The following is a 19,035-nucleotide window of genomic DNA, read 5'->3' as shown; positions in this document are numbered from 1 at the left end:
AAGGCGCACAATCAGGAGGCTGGCCTCGGCTTATCTGTGGAGGCTTTGATTTTGATGGAGTAGCTGGTAATCCTGATATAACAAGTTCATGAGTTTCTCCTGTGGGATGACACCTCCACCCCCATGATGAATTCACTGGGAGGTTCTTCGCTGCCTCTGCTTCCAACAAGAAGACTTTCATTCTGTAATCCACTGATCAGGCAGGCGGCAGGTGTTAGCTTCAGCTGCTAGCAGCACTTGTGCAGGACGGAGAGTCCAGGCCAGGGGTGGCCAATTATTTTGGCTGGTGGGCCACATTTCTTTTTTAATTGCACTGAATTACACTTTTCCGTAATTTGCTTTGGATAAAAGCGTCTGCCAAATGACTGTCATGTAATGTAATGTAATGCAATGTAGTGTAATGTTAATTTTTAGGCATGGGTCAACTACGTAGCATGTAAATTGAAAAAAATGAAAAATGTAATCGAAATAATTAAATGTTTTGGCATTTTAATTCAACATCAAAATCATTAATGATCATATAAATGTACCGACACTATCTTGTATGTAATCATCCATACAAAATAAAAACAAAATTCAATATTGACTGAAGATACTTATTCAAATCTTCAGAGAAAATAGTTCGGTAAAAACGGTAAAAACGGTAAAACCCATAATCTGTTCGCGGTCCAGGCTGAGTCTGAGTCTCCTTGCGCGCCGTGACCGCAGCACGAGTGGGGGGGGGGGGGTGACGTCACAAAGGGGCGCGTTGCCACGCGAGGGATGACGTCACCGCGCGGCTGGCGGGACCCAGGCGCGCCGTGCGTCATGACGTCACTTCCATCCGCGGCCCTGTGTGCGAGCGTCGGGCGGCGGCTAGCTGTCCTCTCCGAGGCTCCGAGGCGGGACCAGCGAAGGGCGTCCGGGACTCCGGGCAGAGCCGATCCAGCGCGTGTCACCGAGTGAGTACCGGGGGAGTACCGGGTGCGCGCGCTCCCGGTGAGGCTCGCGCGGCCGCCGGGAGCGCGGGACGTCCGTCTTGAGGAATTTCACACAAATTTCAGCCGCTAGCCGCGTGCTAGCGAGCTAGCCAGCTAATAGGCTGCTAATAGGCTGGCTAGCTCGCGGTCCCTCCCGCTCCGGCATGTCGGCCGCGGCTCCGTGACTCCGGAGCTAGCTGGACGTTAGGCTAATTGTGTTAGCCGTGTGCGTTCATGGAATTGGGGAAAGTCAAGAGTGGAGGCTAGCGGACTAATTACATAACCGCCCGGCGGCTCGGCCAGGCAACTGATACCGGCGCTCCGCGCCCCTGGCCCGCCGCTCACCGTCACACGAAGACCGGAGGTCATTTTATGTTTTGAGAAAGCAGGTTGTTGGAGTGGAACTCCTGACTTGTGGAAGGACACGTTGACCGACATCTCCGCCGGCCAAACGGGACGGCCCGTTCTGCCGCGTCTGGGCGGGCCTTCCGTCCGCGGGCCAATCAGAGGGCAGAGTAGGCCGGTGGGGGCGGGGCCTGGGGGAGAGGGCGGGGCCGAAACCCAACAAGGTCAAAACACGGGGGAGCCGGGGCGCGCGCGGGGCCGGGGCACGCGCGTGACACACCGGAAATAACCTCGGTCCCGCTAAGCCGTCAGCGGCGCTCAAGGTGAAGGTCCCGCTGCTGAGGTGCTCAGGAAGAAGGTTGGATAACCACTGGCACGCCGCCTCAGGTCCAGAGGAAACTATTAGTCACCTTGAAGAACCTGGGATCTGCAACGTGAAGAACGGGACGTCCAGAGGAACCCGAGGACTAAAAGAACTGCCCTAAAGAGCCTGACGTCTGCAAGAACCTCCACCCAATGTGATGAAGAACATGATGTCTGGAGGAAACCTAAATGCACACTGAAGAAGCTTGTGAGGACCCCGTGTTGTGAAGAACCTGAATCTGACTCCACTTCCTGCTTCCAGGAAGATGAGGTCAGGAGGAAGCCTCATCCACGTTGAAGAACTGGAAGTCTAATCCTAACGCATGGGGTTAAGGAGTGTTCCTCAACCAGGAAGGGAAAACACAGGAGATCGGTTCCATCGAGGAACCCGCAGGTTCTATCTGCCCAAATATCTACACAACATTTTGGAACAGGGTTGTACTTTTTGTTTGTCCAATTAATAGAAATAAAGCTTGTAGATGTCCAAGAGATCAACCCTGCAGATAAATGAGATCCTGGAGAGCCATGAGAGCTTGTCCTGGAGTCAGAGTGAAAGTATCAGTAGATGTTCCTCAATGTCAGACAAGCAGCAGTCTGATTGTTTGGAGACTGGACGGCATTCTCAGACAATGTGAAATGACCCTCTCAGTGAGGGAGGGGGAGCTCAGGTGTCACCCGGTCCACGGAGCCTGGAGGAGGTCCTCCAACTGCAAGCTGGGATCAGCTGGAGACTGACGAGCACAGCTGACATGAGGAGGTGGCGGGCCAGAAGATCAGGGCTGGAACCTCTGGAACATGAATGCTCGTCAGACACAGGAAGTCTGCTGTCAGGAGATGAACCTGACTGTGTGTGTGTGTGTGTGTGTCGAGTCATGTTGATCGGCTGTGCTAATTGTTAGCAAACATTAACATGCTGTTGGTGCTGCATGCTAACCTCCCCTCCTTGTGTCCTCAGTATCTCAGAGCGTGATTGGACGGACATCCTGTGGGAGCGTTCTCCAGCCCCCTCCGTGTTGGACCCCCGAGGCTTCCTGTCGTGCTGGAGGATCCCCCCCCACCCAAGGACTGACCCCCACCCGGAGTGTTTGAGACAGCAAGGACTGCTATGCACCGTTTAAGGACTTGTGCGGCGCGCTTGCGTCCGCTCACCGCCTCGCAGGCGGCTCAGACTGTCGGCCAGCAGCGGCCAATCACAGCCGTCTCCTCCGGAGGCTTAAGGACGTTTCAGCCAATCCGGTGCTACACGGCGCCGGTGGCCTCGGAGCCGTTCCTGAACGGGACGAGCTCCAACTACGTGGAGGAGATGTACTTTGCCTGGCTGGAGGACCCTAAGAGTGTTCACAAGGTAAGGTGGGTCAAGCCCCCCGCTGGAGCCCGGGTTGACCTTTGACCTCCGTACGTCAGCGACGTCTCAGATCGATCCCGACGGTCCATCAACACCTCGCCGACAAAACATTTCGTGTGATTCCAACATTCTAATGTCGGCTGCGGTTTAACAGCGGCTCTGCTGTCACATGATCCCAATGATCTCCTTCTCTGTGGAACGTCAGCCTCCACCTGACCTTCTCCTTTTTCAACAGTTTCTCTTGTTATCGCTCACCGGGACTGTCTCATCTTAGGCCATTGGAGACCTGATCATTGATCTTTATTAAGGTGATCGGATGATAACCGCTCAGATATGGGCCAGGGCGGGGCGGCGGCGTCTGGCTCCTCCCATCTCCACCCTCACATACCTCATCAGCCAGCAGATCCGTCAGCCTGCCCCTCCTTCAGAGGTGGAGGAGTCACATCAGGGTTAGGAGGACCATGGAAGGAGATGGGTGGGCCTGGTTCCTGGAGCGGGGAACCGGTCTTAGGTGTTGCAGATCTGGTCTCAAGCGTTGGTGATCATGTGAACCAGCAGGGTTGGAGTGTGAGGGCGACTCACCAGCACGTGCTGTTGCATCATCGCGGCCCGTCAGCACTTTCAGGTCCTGCCGCCTTTACGGCTCCCGGCCAGCAGAGGGCGGGTGTCGGGACAGTCACAAGGCCTTCTCAAAAAGAAGAAACATAATGGGGTCGCCTCTGCCGAGCAGAATCATGCCGAACACACAGCTTTGACCGAAGCCGATTCTATTTCTTCTTCTAACGGCTCCTAAACGTGACCGCTACTTTTCCAGGGATTAGTCAGATTCACCTTCAGAGATCCTCTTTGTTTGTCTCCGTGGTAACAGTCAAAATCGCTCCGATACACAACACGCACCACTTTATCCGCCCTCAGGTCAGGCACTTCCTGCCACGCCCCGTCATGTGACCTGTGCCATCCATTCCGATTGGCCCGTGCAAATCGGATTCTCCTGCAAACTGTTGTCAAACAGGGAGAAAGGGACGACTCTGGACGATTAAAGGTCGCCATGAGCAGCATGAAACACACACACACACACACACACACACACAGGGCCGTCTGTCTGACCTTCTGATACACTCAGAAGACCTCCTTGGAACCGTCTGCTTGAAACCTTGCTGGTGTCGGGTGCCCCTCTGTCCAGGGTCAGTGTGCTCTTCAAGCTTCTGTCAAAAACAGACCCATGTTCTCACAAACTGAAAGATGGGATATTTTCTGCCGGTCTCCTGTTCTGTTACCACTTCTTGCTGCTCATCTCCACCAGACCCTCACTCGTGGTCCCCCGTCTCTCCTCCCCTCTGCAGTCGTGGGATGTGTTTTTTCGCAACGCCAACGCCGGCGCCCCCCCCGGCGCCGCCTACCAGTCCCCCCTGTCTCTGACCGCTGCCCCCCAGCTGTCGTCACTGGTAGGAGCCCAGCCCAACGTGGAGAAGCTGGTGGAGGATCATCTGGCTGTGCAGTCCCTCATTAGAGCCTACCAGGTACACACACACACACACACACACACACACACACACACACACACACACACACACACTCACACACACTCCAGGCTGTTAGACAGCAGTGAAGTCACATCCTGCCGTTGCTCCTGACGCTGCCAACATGTCAGACCCGTGATGGTGAAGGTCACAGAGGGTGGCCAGGGTCTAAGTGGAACCTCCATCCAGAAGAACTGCTGGGAGCAATTCTGGAGCACCAGACGCCTTTTTGGAAGCCCCCTCCTTGCTGCCTGACTTTGACATCCACCATCAGTGGTCAGGTGGTCCAACGGTCGCTGTATGTCCTCCAACGGGAGTCCTGCGTGCTCTTCAGCAGGACTTCATTAATGGGCCACACTGACGTGCCCCTCCCTGGTCCTCTCTGCGCTGCGCTAATTAGCTTAGCATAATAACTTTTGATCTATCGTAAGTGTTAGCGTGCCTCAGAGGCCAGTGCCGTTGATGAGGAATTACTCAAAGCCAGATGCTTGACCCTCTGCGTCCTGGTGTGGACGCTTCTTCGGGAAGGACGACCCCCGATTCCCAAGGTCTGAGCCGGTCCTGATGACCCCCCAGAACAAGCAGGCCCCGGCCCTGCTTCAGATGACAGCAGACCGGACGAGGGGATTCAGAAACTTCAGCCCGGTGGAGACGCTCCTCCGCTCGCAGACTCAACATGCGCTTGAGATCTTTCCATCTGAACCTCTGCAGCAGGTCAGGTGACCATCCAGACCTGCTGAAGATCGTCCGCTCACGAGCAAAGATCTGTTAGACTGAAGAGCGGGCGGGGCGGCACTTCACACTTAATCCCTCAGGTTGAATGAGCAGACATGAATCTTAATCTGACTAAACCTGAAGGTACCAATCACATGGGGACCAAGGCTGAGGTCAGCAGCTGAGGTCCTCCGAGAAGAACTCAGGACCTCGTCTGTGGACCTCAGCCTAAAGCCCAGGATACCTGAGACTATCCTGTCTGTCTGTCTGTCTGTCTATCTGCCTCTGTGTGTGTGTGTGTGTGTGTGTGTGTGTGTGTGTGTCTGTGTCTGTAATTGTCTTTCTGTGTGGGTGTGTCCTTGTTTGTGTGAGCGTGTGGAATTTTTCTGTATGTATGGTGTTGGGTGTGTGTGTGTGTGTGTGTGTGCGCTCGCTTGTGTGGATTTTTCCGTGTGTGTGGAATTTTTGGGTGTGTACCTGGGTGTCTGCGTGTGCATGCGTGCGTGCATGGATTTTTCTTTGTGTGTGTGTGTATGAATTTTTGGATGTGTACTTGTTTGTATGTCTGGATTTTTCTTGGTGTGTGTGTGTGCGCGCGTGCGTATGTGTGTGTGCGTATGTGTGTGTGTGTGTGTGTGTGTGCGCAGGTGATGGGCCACCACAGTGCCCGTCTGGACCCTCTGGGAATCAGCTGTGTGAACTTTGACGATGCTCCAGTGAATACTGGCTTCCAGGATGTTGGTGAGAACGTTAGCTGAAGGACAGCAGCAGCCTGTGGTGTTAATGTGGCCTCTCCCTCCCTCCCTCCCTCCTTCCACCCACCCATCCCCTCTTCCTCCTCCTCTGCCTTTCTCCTCACGCTCTCCTCACCCTGCTGTCCCGTTCCTCTTCGTTGGTCTTGATGCCTCTGTGTCCTTGCTTTATTCCGTGGCTCCATCCTGCTTCTTGTCCACCTCCAAACCTCCTGGTTATTTCCTCCTCCTCCTCCTCCTCCTCCTGCCCCCCCCCCCCTCCCCCGCCCTGGGTGGGCTCTGTCCTCTCGCCCTCCCTGTAGATCCGAGGGCACCATGTGGCCCAGTTGGACCCCCTTGGCATCATGGACGCCGATCTGGACTCGTGCGTCCCCACTGACATAATCACCTCCTCCGACAAGCTTGGTGAGGAGAACCCCCCCCCCCCCCCCCCAGTCTGTGTCCTGCTCTCTGCCCCCCCTCCCCCCCCCAGACGCCCTGCAGAACCTCCTTGTCCACCTGGACAGTCCAGGTGGACAAGGAGGTTCCAGCCTGTGGCTTAAACCTGACAGCCCTTCTTCTCTCTGGGCCTCAGATCTTCCTTTTCCTTTCTGGAACCTTCTGGAATCAGTGTGTATGGTACTCAGACAGTGTGTGTGTGTTGTGTTTGAGAAGAACGGGTGTCTTCAGCTCCGCCCCTCCCCCACCTAGAACCCCCCGCATCCACACAGGCTTTCTGAAGGTTTCCCATCTGAAGGCCTGTCCAGGTGTGTCCTGATGGGTTGGGGGCGGAGTCACAGGTGGATGGCGAGCGCCGCTTGGGTTTGTCCGTCCGTCCGTCCGTCCTCGGAGGCAGGAGGTGGCTGGAGAGCCCCGGGGACTTAAACATCGCTGAATCTCACACAGCTCCGCTGAGTTGAAACTCCTCACTCGTCGTGTAGAAAAGGACTCCCGGGAATCGGGCCGACTCGTTTATTCATCTAAATTCCCGGAAGCAGGAAATGACATCACCGTCCCAGAAACGACCCGAGGACCCTTTCATAGCCGTAGGCCCGAGCCAGGCGTGTGCAGGCTCCCCTCTGTTAGCCCGGCCGTTGCCGTGGTGACGCTTGTGATCGGAGGACGTGGTTCTGCGGTGTGGCGGGAGCCCCGCCCTCTCCGCCCGGCGCCCTCTGGCCCGGCGGAGACCGGCGGCCGCTCGCCGTGACTTCCTGCGGCGTTGGTGCGAGTTGGCGGCGGCGATGGTGGAAGTTCCTGGTTTTCTAACAGCGTCCTCTCCCCTCTGCTGCCCTGCTGTCCAGACGTGGCGCTCTTCAAGGAGAGGCTGAGAGGCCTCACGGTCGGAGGTACGAGCGGCCCTCGGTGTGTCTCCCACTCCTCCCTCTAGTCTGTAGCAGCTGCAGGATTCTTCCATCCCGGGTCCCCCTGGATCCACCCGAGCTGAAGAACAAACACAGGGAGCACCAACCTGGTTTACCTCTTTGGTTTATCCGTCAACATCTCCAGACTTCCAAGATGATGTGTCCAAATCTGGGCCGAGGAGCTCTGCTGGTCCAGAAGCTCCAATCGGTCAGAAATGACCTCAAATTTAGCAGCATATTAACAGAAGGCGAAGGGATGCTCAGGAGAAGCTCAAAGTGGCCTTCACCTGAAGGTCTCCCTCCTCGAGGTCGGCTGGTCTCCCCTGAACTTAACAGTGTCCAACTGTTAGAGTCCAGAAGAGTCCGGGAGGCTCCTCAAGGTTCTGCTACTCCCCCAGTACCCGGCAGGAGCTTCAGGAGAACCAGGAGGACCAGTCTGGGCTCGGTCGTTCTCCTTCTGCTTCCCCGCCGGTGCGATGGTCAGGTATCTACCGCGACCGTCACAGCCGGCCCGCTGACCTCAGATCAGGGAAACCCATGCGCAGTGGAGGTCCTGGACATGGACGATTCCACTGATCTTTGCTCTCAGATGTTCTGGTGCCATTTAATATTTGATAGCTTCCACCCCTTTGGACCTTCACCTGGGACTTGACCTGGAAGACCCACAACACCAGCTCCTGCTCCAGGAGATGTATGGGATGGTGAGGTTAGTTCTTCACTCCTGTGGACCCGCGGAGACTCCGGGATGGAACATTTCCTCTAGGCCGCAGGCGGAGGTGTCTCCACTGTCCTGCAACATGAAGGTGCTGTTGCTTCTGGTCCTGCTGCCTCTTGTAGTTAGCGCTGTTAGCTTTAGCTGCTGCCGCTGCTGGCAAAGGCCTGCCATCCCCCCGCTGACCACTAGGGTGCCTCGCAGCATCTAAGAGACGGTCCAAAAATGGTCCTCCAGCCGGCTGCTGGTGCGAGCAGAGGGCTAGCAGGTGGAGCGAGGATTCTGGAAACCAGAAGCTACAAATCACAAATTTCCAGCAGAACGCTAGCTGTTAGCGTGACCACCTGACAAACCGCTGATGTTCCTGCGTGTCTGTGAGCTTCTCTGGTGCTTGAGCTGCTGGTGCCGCCGGGCTGTGCACGTGAGTGTGCACGTGACTGCACGCTATGTGTGCACGTGATGGTGCATTTGTCTGATTTTTTTTTCTTTATTTCCCTCATTAAAACTCAGTCCCCGCTGTTGGCTTAGATTGTATTTTGTAAATCCAGAGAGCAGGAAGCCCAGGTGAGGGTGGAACGGAAGGTGGCGCCCCCTGCTGGCCGGGGGAGGTAGTCCCATCAACTCAAGGAGAGGAATGATCGCTAACAGAAAAGGGAAGATGTTTATCGGGAAACTTTTAATGAAGGTTCAGGGCCTCAGTTGTTCCAAACCACCCTCTGACAGTGAGGAGCATCTCGTGGAGGAGATGCAGAAGCAGGGACTCGTTTCAGTCAGGTGTTGCGATTGTCAGCCGCCGGCTAGGTCGGGGAGCTGGAGCTCCTCAGAGGGTGCTGCCCTCGAGTTCAGTGAAGATCCTGGTCTGGGTCCCGGGGGTTTGGACTGTTTGGAAGGTCAGCTCCGAGCTGGAGAGGTGCTCTGACCTTCGCACGTTGGAGAGTTCTGATTGGTCGGCTGGGCCGCGGGTGACGGGCTCAGGTGCTTGTGAACGTCTTGAGAATCCTGGAGTCTCCTCTTCCTTCTCGTCAGGGCGCCGCTGGAGCTTTTTAAGGGTGAAGGTCAATACGAGTGGTTCCTCCTCTTCCTCTGTCCTCTCTTCTCCTTCTCCCCTCCTCCATAACCTCCTGCCCCTCACCGTCCCATAACCCCTGTGGTGTGAAATAACCAGTCTGACCCGCTAACCCGTCACCCATGGTCCTGCTGAGACATCGCTGCATGTCCATGTTGGCCTCGGCCAGGGGACCAGAGCTGGGGCTGGGCGTGTGTGCACGTGCATGCACGCAGGCACGTACACACACACACACACACACACACACACACACACACACACACACACACACACGCACTGCTGGGAGGTGGATTGAGGGATTGAGGTGTGTGTGGAGTTAAGTGTTAGTAGTGGCTGTAGTAACCACAATCCTAGTCCCAACATAGTGTGTGTGTGTGTGTGCGTGCGTGTGCGTGTGTGTGTGTGCATGTGTGTGTGTGTGAGAGAGAGATCAGTCCATAGAGGGTTAACATCTTGCCTCCACCTCCCTGAGCCCTGGTCTCAACCTAGTGTGATGGCCCCCCCTGGTCTTGGAAGCTCAGTTCCAGGTCTGGTCCCCTTTTCCGTTGACGGCAAGGATGTAGACTTGACCCGCTGACCCAGGCCCAGCTCCAGGCCTGGACCAGACCAGGTCCAGATCTGGATCCCACTCAGACAAGTACGTGACCTGGTTCTTGTAAGAACCAGGCTTTGGTTCCCTCAGAACATCTCGAGTACTTCTGTCACCTTCATGTAGAGCCCCTCAAATAGCGAGTGGCCTGGGCCTGGGCCTGGGGCGGCGGTGTGGGCGGGGCTTAGCGCCGCGGTGTGGGCGGGGCTTAGCATCTGCGTCCGTTGCCCACAGTTGTTTTGAAGCTCTGATGTGTTCAGGGTCCTCTGCGATTGGACGAGTGTTTGATACTAACTGACTGTCCTCTTCGTCCTGCTCCCACTCCTCCCTCTTCATCGCCCAATCATCTCCGCACGTTTCCTCCTCGTATGCATGCTCATCTCCCTCTGCCCCCCCATGTGCCAACGCACCCTGGGACATGTAGGCTTCTACGGCCTGGACGAGTCGGACCTGGACAAGGTGTTCCGCCTGCCGACCACCACCTTCATCGGAGGCTCGGAGAGTGCTCTTACTCTGAAGGAGATCATACGCCGCCTGGAGGTGAGGACACACACACACACACACACACACACACCTTCACTGCCATCACAGCCTCCAGGGCTGCCTTGCCAGAAACCTTACAAATCTAGACAAAGATGTTAGAGTCTCTTAAGGTCTCTTCTTTGGTTGCCATGGCAACTGATAGTGTTCGAACCGAAGCGCACGGTCACAGTCTGGCAGGTGGGTCTTGATGTACATGATGAACACTCAGGAGGTCAGTCCAGACTCCAGGGCCTGCCGGTCCTGGTCCAGGGGCCTGGTTGGGTGACCCGGTTCTCCGTATGACAGATGGCGTACTGCCAGCACATCGGCGTGGAGTTCATGTTCATCAACGACCTGGAGCAGTGCCAGTGGATCCGGCAGAAGTTCGAGACGCCCGGCGTGATGCAGTTCACCCTGGAGGAGAAGAGGACCTTGCTGGCCCGCATGGTCCGCTCCACCAGGTAAACCCCCAGCCGCACCGATGCGCCGTAGAAACGAGTAGAACATCGCTCGTCACCTCCGAACCGGTGAGCGCGGCCTGACCCCAGCAGAGCTGCAGACATGGTGGACCACCAGTAGACCAGAGAATGTCTGCAGCTCTGCTCCTTGAGTTACTTACCCTGTAGATCCCTCACCATGACCTCAGCAGCAGAATAGACTGGAAACGGACTCAAACATTGGGAACCAGGAGAGACCTGGTGTCTTCTTGGAGCTCAGAGCACCTCCTTCACCTCCTCCAGAAGCGCCGGCGTTTCTTTTGCCTGAGCGCCTGGTTCTCCTCCCTGAGGGCCGCCGTCTGCTCCTTGCTGTGGATCAGGGCCTGGAGCAGCTGCCGCCGGTCCTCCTGGGCGTCCAGCAGCTCGCGCTTCAGAAGCCAGGTCACATGACGGCGCCCGCCGGCGCACGCTTCCTGCTCCATGTCAGGGATCGGGCTCTCCTGCTCCTCCTCGGTGTCCTGGTGCTGCTGGAGGTCCCACTCCTGCACCTCCTTCCTCAGCCACTCAGGCACGGTCACGGGCTTCTTCTGCTTGATGGCGGCCATGATGTCCAGGTTCTTGTCACACGGCCGGAGGAGCTGTTTCCAGTCCTCCTCCATCAACATCACTTATAGATTTGGGGCCGTCGTCACAGCCGTGATGTCATCAGCTAGCGTCCGCCCCCCCGACCGCTCTATGTTCTCTCTCTCTCACACACACACACACACACAAACACACACGGCAGCTCTGATTGGTCCAGACCACTGGCTTGGCTGTGACATCACAAGGAGGCTGCTGTGTGAGTGCTTACATTTTAGTTACTGTATGAGTGTTCATGAACACACACACACAAATCCTTGGTGTGTGTGTGTGTGCGCACTCAGGTTCGAGGAGTTCCTCCAGAAGAAGTGGTCTGCAGAGAAGAGGTTCGGACTGGAGGGATGTGAGTCTCTGATCCCGGCCCTGAAAACCATCATCGACATTTCCTCTGGGAGCGGGGTGGAGTATGTCATCATGGGCATGCCGCACAGGTAACGCACACACACACACACACACACACACACTCACACAGTGCTGAGCTGACGTTGACCCGCCCCGTCCTCCTCCAGGGGCCGTCTGAATGTTCTGGCCAACGTGATCCGAAAGGAACTGGAGCAGATTTTCTGTCAGTTTGACTCCAAACTGGAAGCTGCTGACGAGGTACTTTTACCGCCTACGTAAGAGTACTGCGTAGGAGTACTCGTAAGTACTGCAGTATACCGGAGGAAGTAAGTCGGTCCACTTCCTCTTCAGGGCTCCGGAGACGTGAAGTACCACCTGGGCATGTACCACCGCCGCATCAACCGCGTGACGGACAGGAACATCACGCTGTCTCTGGTGGCCAACCCCTCCCACCTGGAGGCGGCCGACCCCGTGGTGCAGGGCAAGACCAAGGCCGAGCAGTTCTACTGTGGGGACAACGACGGGAACCAGGTGGGTCACATTCGCTTTGGTATCATCTCAAGATAGATGGGAGACGTGAGCCGAATCGTCTGGACGGGGGGGAGACCAAAAGTCAACCTGTGTGTGTGTGTGTGTGTGTGTGTGTGTGTGTGTGTGTGTGTGTGTGTGTGTGTGTGTGTGTGTGCGCTTGCAGGTGATGTCCATCCTGCTCCACGGAGATGCGGCCTTCGCAGGTCAGGGCATCGTGTACGAGACCTTCCACCTGTCTGACCTTCCGTCCTACACAACTCACGGCACCGTGCACGTGGTGGTCAACAACCAGGTACGGCCCGCCGTGACATCCTACCCCTCCGGCCAATGAGAACGCCCCCTCACCCCCGAGTTCCCGTCACCAGATCGGCTTCACCACCGACCCCCGGATGGCGCGCTCGTCTCCGTACCCCACCGACGTGGCCCGCGTGGTCAACGCCCCCATCTTCCACGTCAACGCCGACGACCCCGAGGCCGTCATCTACGTCTGCAAGGTGGCCGCCGAGTGGAGGGCCACCTTCCACAAGGATGTGGTGGTGGACCTGGTGGGTGGCCGTCGCACCGCAGCACCGCACCGGGTGTGCGCCGAGTCTAACTGTGTGTGTGTGTGTGTGTGTGTGTGTGTGTGTGTGTGTGTGCAGGTGTGCTACCGCAGGATGGGTCACAACGAGATGGACGAGCCCATGTTCACACAGCCTCTGATGTACAAGCAGATCAAGAAGCAGAAGCCCGTCCTACAGAAGTACGCCGAGAAGCTGATCGCCGAGGGCGCCGTGAGCCGCCAGGAGTACGAGGTGAGCGTCTCCCCCACGATCGGAACCAGAACCCGGAACACATCACCAACACCTGGTGGAGAGGAGAGGCCGTCTTACTTCTCCACACACTTCCTGCCTGCGTCCGATTGGTCAGGCAGGGTGGAACCAAGATGGCGGCGCAGGTGTGCGGTTCGAGAGACACAACGCGTTGGACTCCAGTGATGCTCTTGCCTGTTTATCTTCTCGCTCGTACGGGGTGGTCATGTGGAGCGGCTGCTGGTGGCCCCGTCCTCCTCGTGTCCACCAGAGGATCTCGGAGAAGCTGCGGGCGTCACGTGACTGGCTGACCCGACCATCTGTGTCTCCGCAGGAGGAGATCGCCAAGTACGACAAGATCTGCGAGGAGGCGTACACCCGCTCCAAAGACGAGAAGATCCTCCACATCAAGCACTGGCTGGACTCCCCCTGGCCCGGTGAGGAGGAGGTCCATCCTGGACCGCCATGTCCACACCTTCACCTAGGGGAGTCACGTGACCTTGATGTGACCTTTGTCCTGTAATGGGTCGCGTGTCCACAGGTTTCTTCACTCTGGACGGACAACCCAAGTCCATGACCTGCCCCTCCACCGGTTTGACAGAGGAGAACCTCAACCACATCGGACAGGTGGCATCATCTGTGCCCGTGGAGGATTTCACAATCCATGGAGGTCAGACACACGCACAGAGGTGTAGATATGGCTCATTGTGTGTGTGTGTGTGAGGGCTGTGAACGTTCAGACACAGCCAGGAGAGTCCAGTGTGTGATGTCAGTGTCTTCTCATCAAAGTGTCCTGTAAACACCTGACCTTCCGGTCGTTTTGAGGCGTTCAGGTCCGCGTGAGGTGTTTCTGTTCCTGCAGCAACACGTGAAGCTTCAGGCGTGACTTGCTTCTGGTACCTGATGCCTCCATGAAGCGTTCACACACCCGGCATGGGCTGCGTCACTCATTCAGGTTCCTGGCGGCAGTGTGTGCACTGCGCGATGCGTTCAAGCGCCTGACACAAGCGTGTGCGGCGCGACGCATCCGGGTTGATGCCAGGGTGTGGAGTCGGATGCAGTTGGTCACCTGGATCTGGCACGCAGAGCGGGATGCGTTGAGATACTGGACACCAGGGAGTGTGATACCTTCAGCTCACCGAAACCCGCGTGACGCGTTCAGATACTCGACACGGTGACCGCGGCGTGATGCGTTCAGGTGCCTGGCTGCAGCGTGTTTCATTCAGTCGTACACTGATACCACCCAGGAGCTCCACTGAACGCCACAGGAGGTCTTTCCTACCTGAGGCCATCAGACTTTTTAATTCCTCTTCCTTCAGCCGCAGGGAATCTTCTACTCTTTGTACTTGAGACCTTCTTAAGACATTCTTATTCTCCCTCCTTCCTACTATTATCTATGACTGTTATGTTTTTGCTTGAAACTCTGGCACAACAATTTCCTCCGGGATACATAAAGTTGTTCTCATCTCATCTCTGGTGAAGGAACCTCACGCCGGCGTGTCGTTGCAGGTCTGAGCCGCATCCTGAAGGGCCGAGCGGAGATGGTGAAGAAGCGTACGGTGGACTGGGCCCTGGGAGAGTACATGGCCTTCGGCTCGCTGCTGCAGGAGGGGATCCATGTGCGTCTGTCGGGCCAGGACGTGGAGAGAGGAACCTTCAGGTGACCCCATGGCGGTCAGAACACCGCTGAGGTCCGAGAAGGCCTGGCGGGACCCACAGCTCCTCCGGGAGTCATGCGGTCCTCACCTGGTCCGGTCCGGTCCGGTCCGGCCGGGTTGTGTGTGAAAAGGATGGATGAGGCTGGATGTCTGGACCTTCAGCGTGCCCTTTGTTTGCCTGAGGTTCACGTCATGTGTGTGTGTGTGTGCGCCTGTGGTCTGAGCTTCTGGCTGCATCTCCTTCCAGCCACCGCCACCACGTCCTCCACGACCAGAACGTGGACAAGAGGATCTGCATCCCCATGAACCACGTGTCTCCGGACCAGGCGCCCTACACCGTCTGCAACAGCTCGCTGTCCGAGTACGGCGTCCTGGGTCAGCGAAGCTCCGCCGGCGCTCGCTTCCGCCGGCGCCCCCGCCTGAGACCTTCTGCCCTGTGCTCCTCAGGCTTCGAGCTGGGCTTCGCCATGGCGAGCCCCAACGCCCTGATCCTGTGGGAGGCCCAGTTCGGAGACTTCCACAACACGGCCCAGTGCATCATCGACCAGTTCATCTGCCCCGGCCAGGCCAAGTGGGTCCGGCAGAACGGCATCGTGCTGCTGCTGCCCCACGGCATGGAGGGCATGGTGAGTGCTCAGCGGCGCCCCCTGCTGGAGGAGCGCCGCGCCCACCCTCACCGTCTGTCCTCGCCGTCCACAGGGACCCGAGCACTCCTCAGCACGGCCCGAGAGGTTCCTGCAGATGTGCAACGACGACCCCGACGTCCTACCCGTAAGACACCGCAGCTCTGGCAACGGAGGTCCACCTCAGGTGTTAGACAGCAGGTCCTCATGTGTTAGACAGTAGGTGCTCATGTGTTATATAGGAGGTCCACCTCAGGTGTTCGACAGGAGGTCCACCTCAGGTGTTTGAGAGGAGGTCCACCTCAGGTGTTTGACAGGAGGTCCACCTCAGGTGTTTGACAGGAGGTCCACCTCAGGTCTTTGACAGGAGGTCCACCTTAGGTGTTAGACAGTAGGTGCTCATGTGTTATATAGGAAGTCCATCTCAGGTGTTGGACAGGAGGTCCAATCCTAGGTGTTAGACAGGAGATCCTCAGGTGTCAGACAAGAGGTCCTCCTATTGTTAGACAGGAGGTCCATCTGAGGTGTTGACAGGAGGTCCTCAGATGTTTGATGGTAGGTCTGGGCTGTGAGACTGGTCTGTGTTCAGGTTCTCCACTGAAGTGTCTCCTTGGTCTCCCAGTCCCTCACGGATGACTTCCCCGTGCGTCAGCTGTACGATTGCAACTGGATCGTGGTGAACTGCTCCAACCCGGGGAACTACTTCCACGTGCTGCGTCGGCAGATCCTGCTGCCCTTCAGGAAGCCGGTGAGATGTCGGTCACCCTCTGTCCTTCTGTCCTTCTGCCTCGTCTCGTCTCACCTTGTGTGATCTCGTCTCCCTGCAGCTCATCGTCTTCACGCCCAAGTCTCTGCTCCGTCACCCGGAGGCTCGATCCAGCTTCGACGAGATGCTGCCCGGTAGGCGCTCCGCCTCCTCCCGTCAGGGGAAGGTCCTCGGCGAGGAGAAGCTTTCAGACGGTTGGTGTGAAAGGTGGAACGGAGCCTCACGAGCTGAACGACTCCCTGCAGGAACTCACTTCCAGAGGCTGATCCCTGAAGGAGGCCCGGCCTCGCAGCAGCCGCAGGACGTCAGGAGGCTGATCTTCTGCACTGGGAAGGTCTACTACGAGCTGACCAAAGAGAGGAAGACCAGAGGCATGGAGGGCACGGTGGCCATTGCTCGCATGGAGCAGGTACACACACACACACACACACACACACACACACACACATGCGCACATCAAGCAGGTACACACACACCAGCTGTATACAAGCTGAGCAGATACACACACGTTTGGGACGGGTACACATCGAGCATGTAGACACACACACACTGAACAAGTACACATGCACGGTGGGTAGACACACAGAGCAAGTAGATACACATGGACTGGTAACACACACACACACACACACACACACACACACACACACACACACACAGTGAGCCCTCTAGTGATGGATCAGCTGAACTACATCTATCACACTAGAACCGCCTTGAAGTATTACCTTGACCGTGCGTGTGTGTGTGTGTGTGTGTGTGTGTGTGTGTGTGTGTGTGTGTGTCCCAGCTGTCTCCGTTCCCGTTCGACCAGGTCAAGGTGGAGTTGGAGCGTTTCCCCGCCGCCGACCTGGTCTGGTGTCAGGAGGAGCACAAGAACCAGGGTTACTATGACTACGTCAAGCCGCGCATCAGGACCACCAACCAGAGGGCCAAGCCTGTCTGGTAACTCCCCCTCCAACACCCCTACCTACCCCAGGGGTCAGCTGACCCTCCAGTGACCTGTGTGTGTGTGTGTGCATGCAGGTACGCTGGGCGTGGGCCGGCAGCAGCGCCCGCCACTGGAAACAAGAACACTCACCTGATGGAGCTGCGACGCTTCCTGGACACGGCCTTCGACCTGGAGGCGTTCAAGGACCAGCAGTGACCTCTGACCCCTGGTCACCTGGAACACACCCTGACCTTTGACCCTCCCAGCCAAACACACCAGTCACATTCAGCTGCTGAAGTCACTGTACGCTGAGTCACTGTACACACACACACATACATTGGCCACGAGTACTACGGTATTACATAGTTGTCAGTTGTCTCACTGCAGCGGCAGTACTTCACAGTACACAGAGTGAGGGAGTGATACTCCAAACAAGTACTGCAGTACATCATATGGCCCAGTACACTGACATGCTCAATACTGCACAGTACTGCAGTATTACTGCAACTACACACAGTCCACTTATGATATAATGCACAGCTACTGCAGTACTACACAGTACTGTGTTCTTGGAGTACATGATAGCAGGAGGCATTGATGTACGATCAGTGTGTACTGTACGTGTACTCTGGGAGCTCAGACCGAGGTCGTTCAGCAGTATGTGTGTGTGTGTGTGTGTGTGTGTCATAAAGCAGTGTGTACCCAACCCGACCGGGTCGGGTGACGGACGGACAGATGAAGGTGAGGCTGCGGAGGGAGAGTCCAGAGAAGCTCAGTGTCACCAGTGTCCATCTTCAGCAGCTCCATGTTTCTTTTTCCACATGTGACGGATCAGAACCAGAACCGGGCCGGGTTCTGACCGCGTCAGCATCCCCGTCGTCTTGATCTGGTTCAGACAGAACGACCTCCAGATGGTTTCTGGCCAGCGGGCAAGCTAAAGTACACATTATGTCTGGAAATACTCCATAATCCTGGTCGTCCTCCAGAAGTAGTAGGAGAATGATTTTGGGTGATGGGGTCGGGGGTCGGCAGGACGCGACGCAGTCAGGTGACCTCTGCGATGGCGGCGCCGACGTCACATGGCAGATGTGGGCAGAGTTTGGTTCTGGTCGGTCCGTCCAGTTCTTGGTCAACTTCAGATGTCTGACCTTTGACCTCTGAACCTCGGTCAGAGGATCCCAACACACACGCACATGCAGCGGGTCAGGGTTCACACACACACACACATCTTTTCTCTTCTTCATCGTCTTTGTTGTTGTTGCCAGAAATATTTTTAGAAGTTTTTTTTTTCCATAAAGCAGATTAGCGTCGTCGCTGCAGGAGGTCTGTCTGTCAGGAGTGTTGGTCGCCATGGCAACGCCCTCTCTGGACAGAAGTTGACCCCTACGCGCCGCCGGTCTTTGTCAAACTCCTCCCTCTGTCCTTCTCTCGCTCGTCCCCGTGCCAAAATGGATGGGAGTGTTTGGGTTTGTGTTGCTGGCCCCGCCCCCGGCGGCGGCATTGGCGGGAGACGGCGGCGGCCGCAGCTCGTGTTTCTGTGAGACAAAGAAAATGATTTATTTATTTTCATAAAAGGGGATTGAATTTCTCTTCATTATTTTGCTTCATTCAATAAAGGATTCTTTATGTACTGAAGAGACCGGCCTCCTTCCTGACCCGACACCCCCACCGCCCGCACAATGGTTCAGTCCATCCATCATTACTCCGTTACTACTATTATTCCTCTCATCGGACAGGGTTCCACTTAGTCTGTGGTTATTATAAATGTTGACGTGGAGATCCTGGAGAAGCTCCGGCCTCCTGAGCTGTCTGCCCACCAGACTTGTTGAAAGGCGAGTAAAACAAGAACCCTTAAAACGTTTCAGATCCAAACGACGTTCATCTTTAAACATCGATCCAATGTTTGAAACCTTCGAGATGTGGGATGGGATGTTTTGAAACATTTCAAATCCATATTCATGCCACCGTCCAACCTGCTGCTGCTGTTTCCTCCTCTGTCCACACGGGGTACCAGACCGGAAGCCGAGGGCTCAGACTCTTCCTTTCCTCATCCCTCCTTTGCCACCTTTTCTTCCACCGTGAATCCTTCCCTC

At 56.4% G+C, this 19,035-nt stretch overlaps 1 protein-coding gene across 3 annotated transcripts; it reads left to right on the top strand.

The window, feature by feature from the left end:
• Positions 1-828: 828 nt before the first annotated feature.
• Positions 829-18,577, top strand: ogdha (oxoglutarate dehydrogenase a). Of its 3 annotated transcripts, XM_086169349.1 has the most exons (24): positions 829-941; positions 2,623-3,012; positions 4,356-4,532; positions 6,301-6,403; positions 7,279-7,323; positions 10,130-10,245; positions 10,534-10,688; positions 11,588-11,734; positions 11,813-11,903; positions 11,997-12,176; positions 12,340-12,468; positions 12,542-12,721; positions 12,818-12,970; positions 13,302-13,404; positions 13,509-13,637; positions 14,477-14,627; positions 14,873-15,000; positions 15,073-15,251; positions 15,325-15,396; positions 15,871-15,996; positions 16,076-16,148; positions 16,260-16,423; positions 16,802-16,956; positions 17,038-18,577. In XM_086169349.1, exons 2-24 carry the CDS (start codon positions 2,773-2,775, stop codon positions 17,156-17,158), a joined length of 3,117 nt encoding a protein of 1,038 aa, XP_086025475.1. In that variant the 5' UTR covers positions 829-941; positions 2,623-2,772; the 3' UTR covers positions 17,159-18,577. The 3 variants fall into 3 exon arrangements, with proteins under 3 accessions (XP_086025475.1, XP_086025476.1, XP_086025478.1); XM_086169350.1 differs by lacking the exon at positions 7,279-7,323; XM_086169352.1 differs by lacking the exons at positions 6,301-6,403; positions 7,279-7,323 and adding an exon at positions 5,894-5,987.
• Positions 18,578-19,035: the final 458 nt, after the last annotated feature.

The sequence above is a fragment of the Fistularia commersonii genome, chromosome 22 (genome assembly GCF_037954325.1).
Source record: "Fistularia commersonii isolate RoL2024-O1a breed Wild chromosome 22, RoL_Fcom_v1.0, whole genome shotgun sequence".
In the NCBI taxonomy this organism is placed as follows: Eukaryota; Metazoa; Chordata; class Actinopteri; order Syngnathiformes; family Fistulariidae; genus Fistularia; species Fistularia commersonii.
The sequence above is the reverse complement of the archived record's forward strand: the minus strand, read 5'-3'. Positions and strand labels throughout refer to the sequence as shown.

Excerpts from the sequence above, each read along its gene's own strand:
- ogdha (XM_086169349.1), top strand. The coding sequence starts at position 2,773 with ATGCACCGTTTAAGGACTTGTGCGGCGCGCTTGCGTCCGCTCACCGCC. Across the intron at positions 15,997-16,075 it reads TGCTGCCCTTCAGGAAGCCG|CTCATCGTCTTCACGCCCAA; the intron begins GTGAGATGTCGG and ends GTCTCCCTGCAG. Across the intron at positions 16,957-17,037 it reads CAGAGGGCCAAGCCTGTCTG|GTACGCTGGGCGTGGGCCGG; the intron begins GTAACTCCCCCT and ends GTGTGCATGCAG.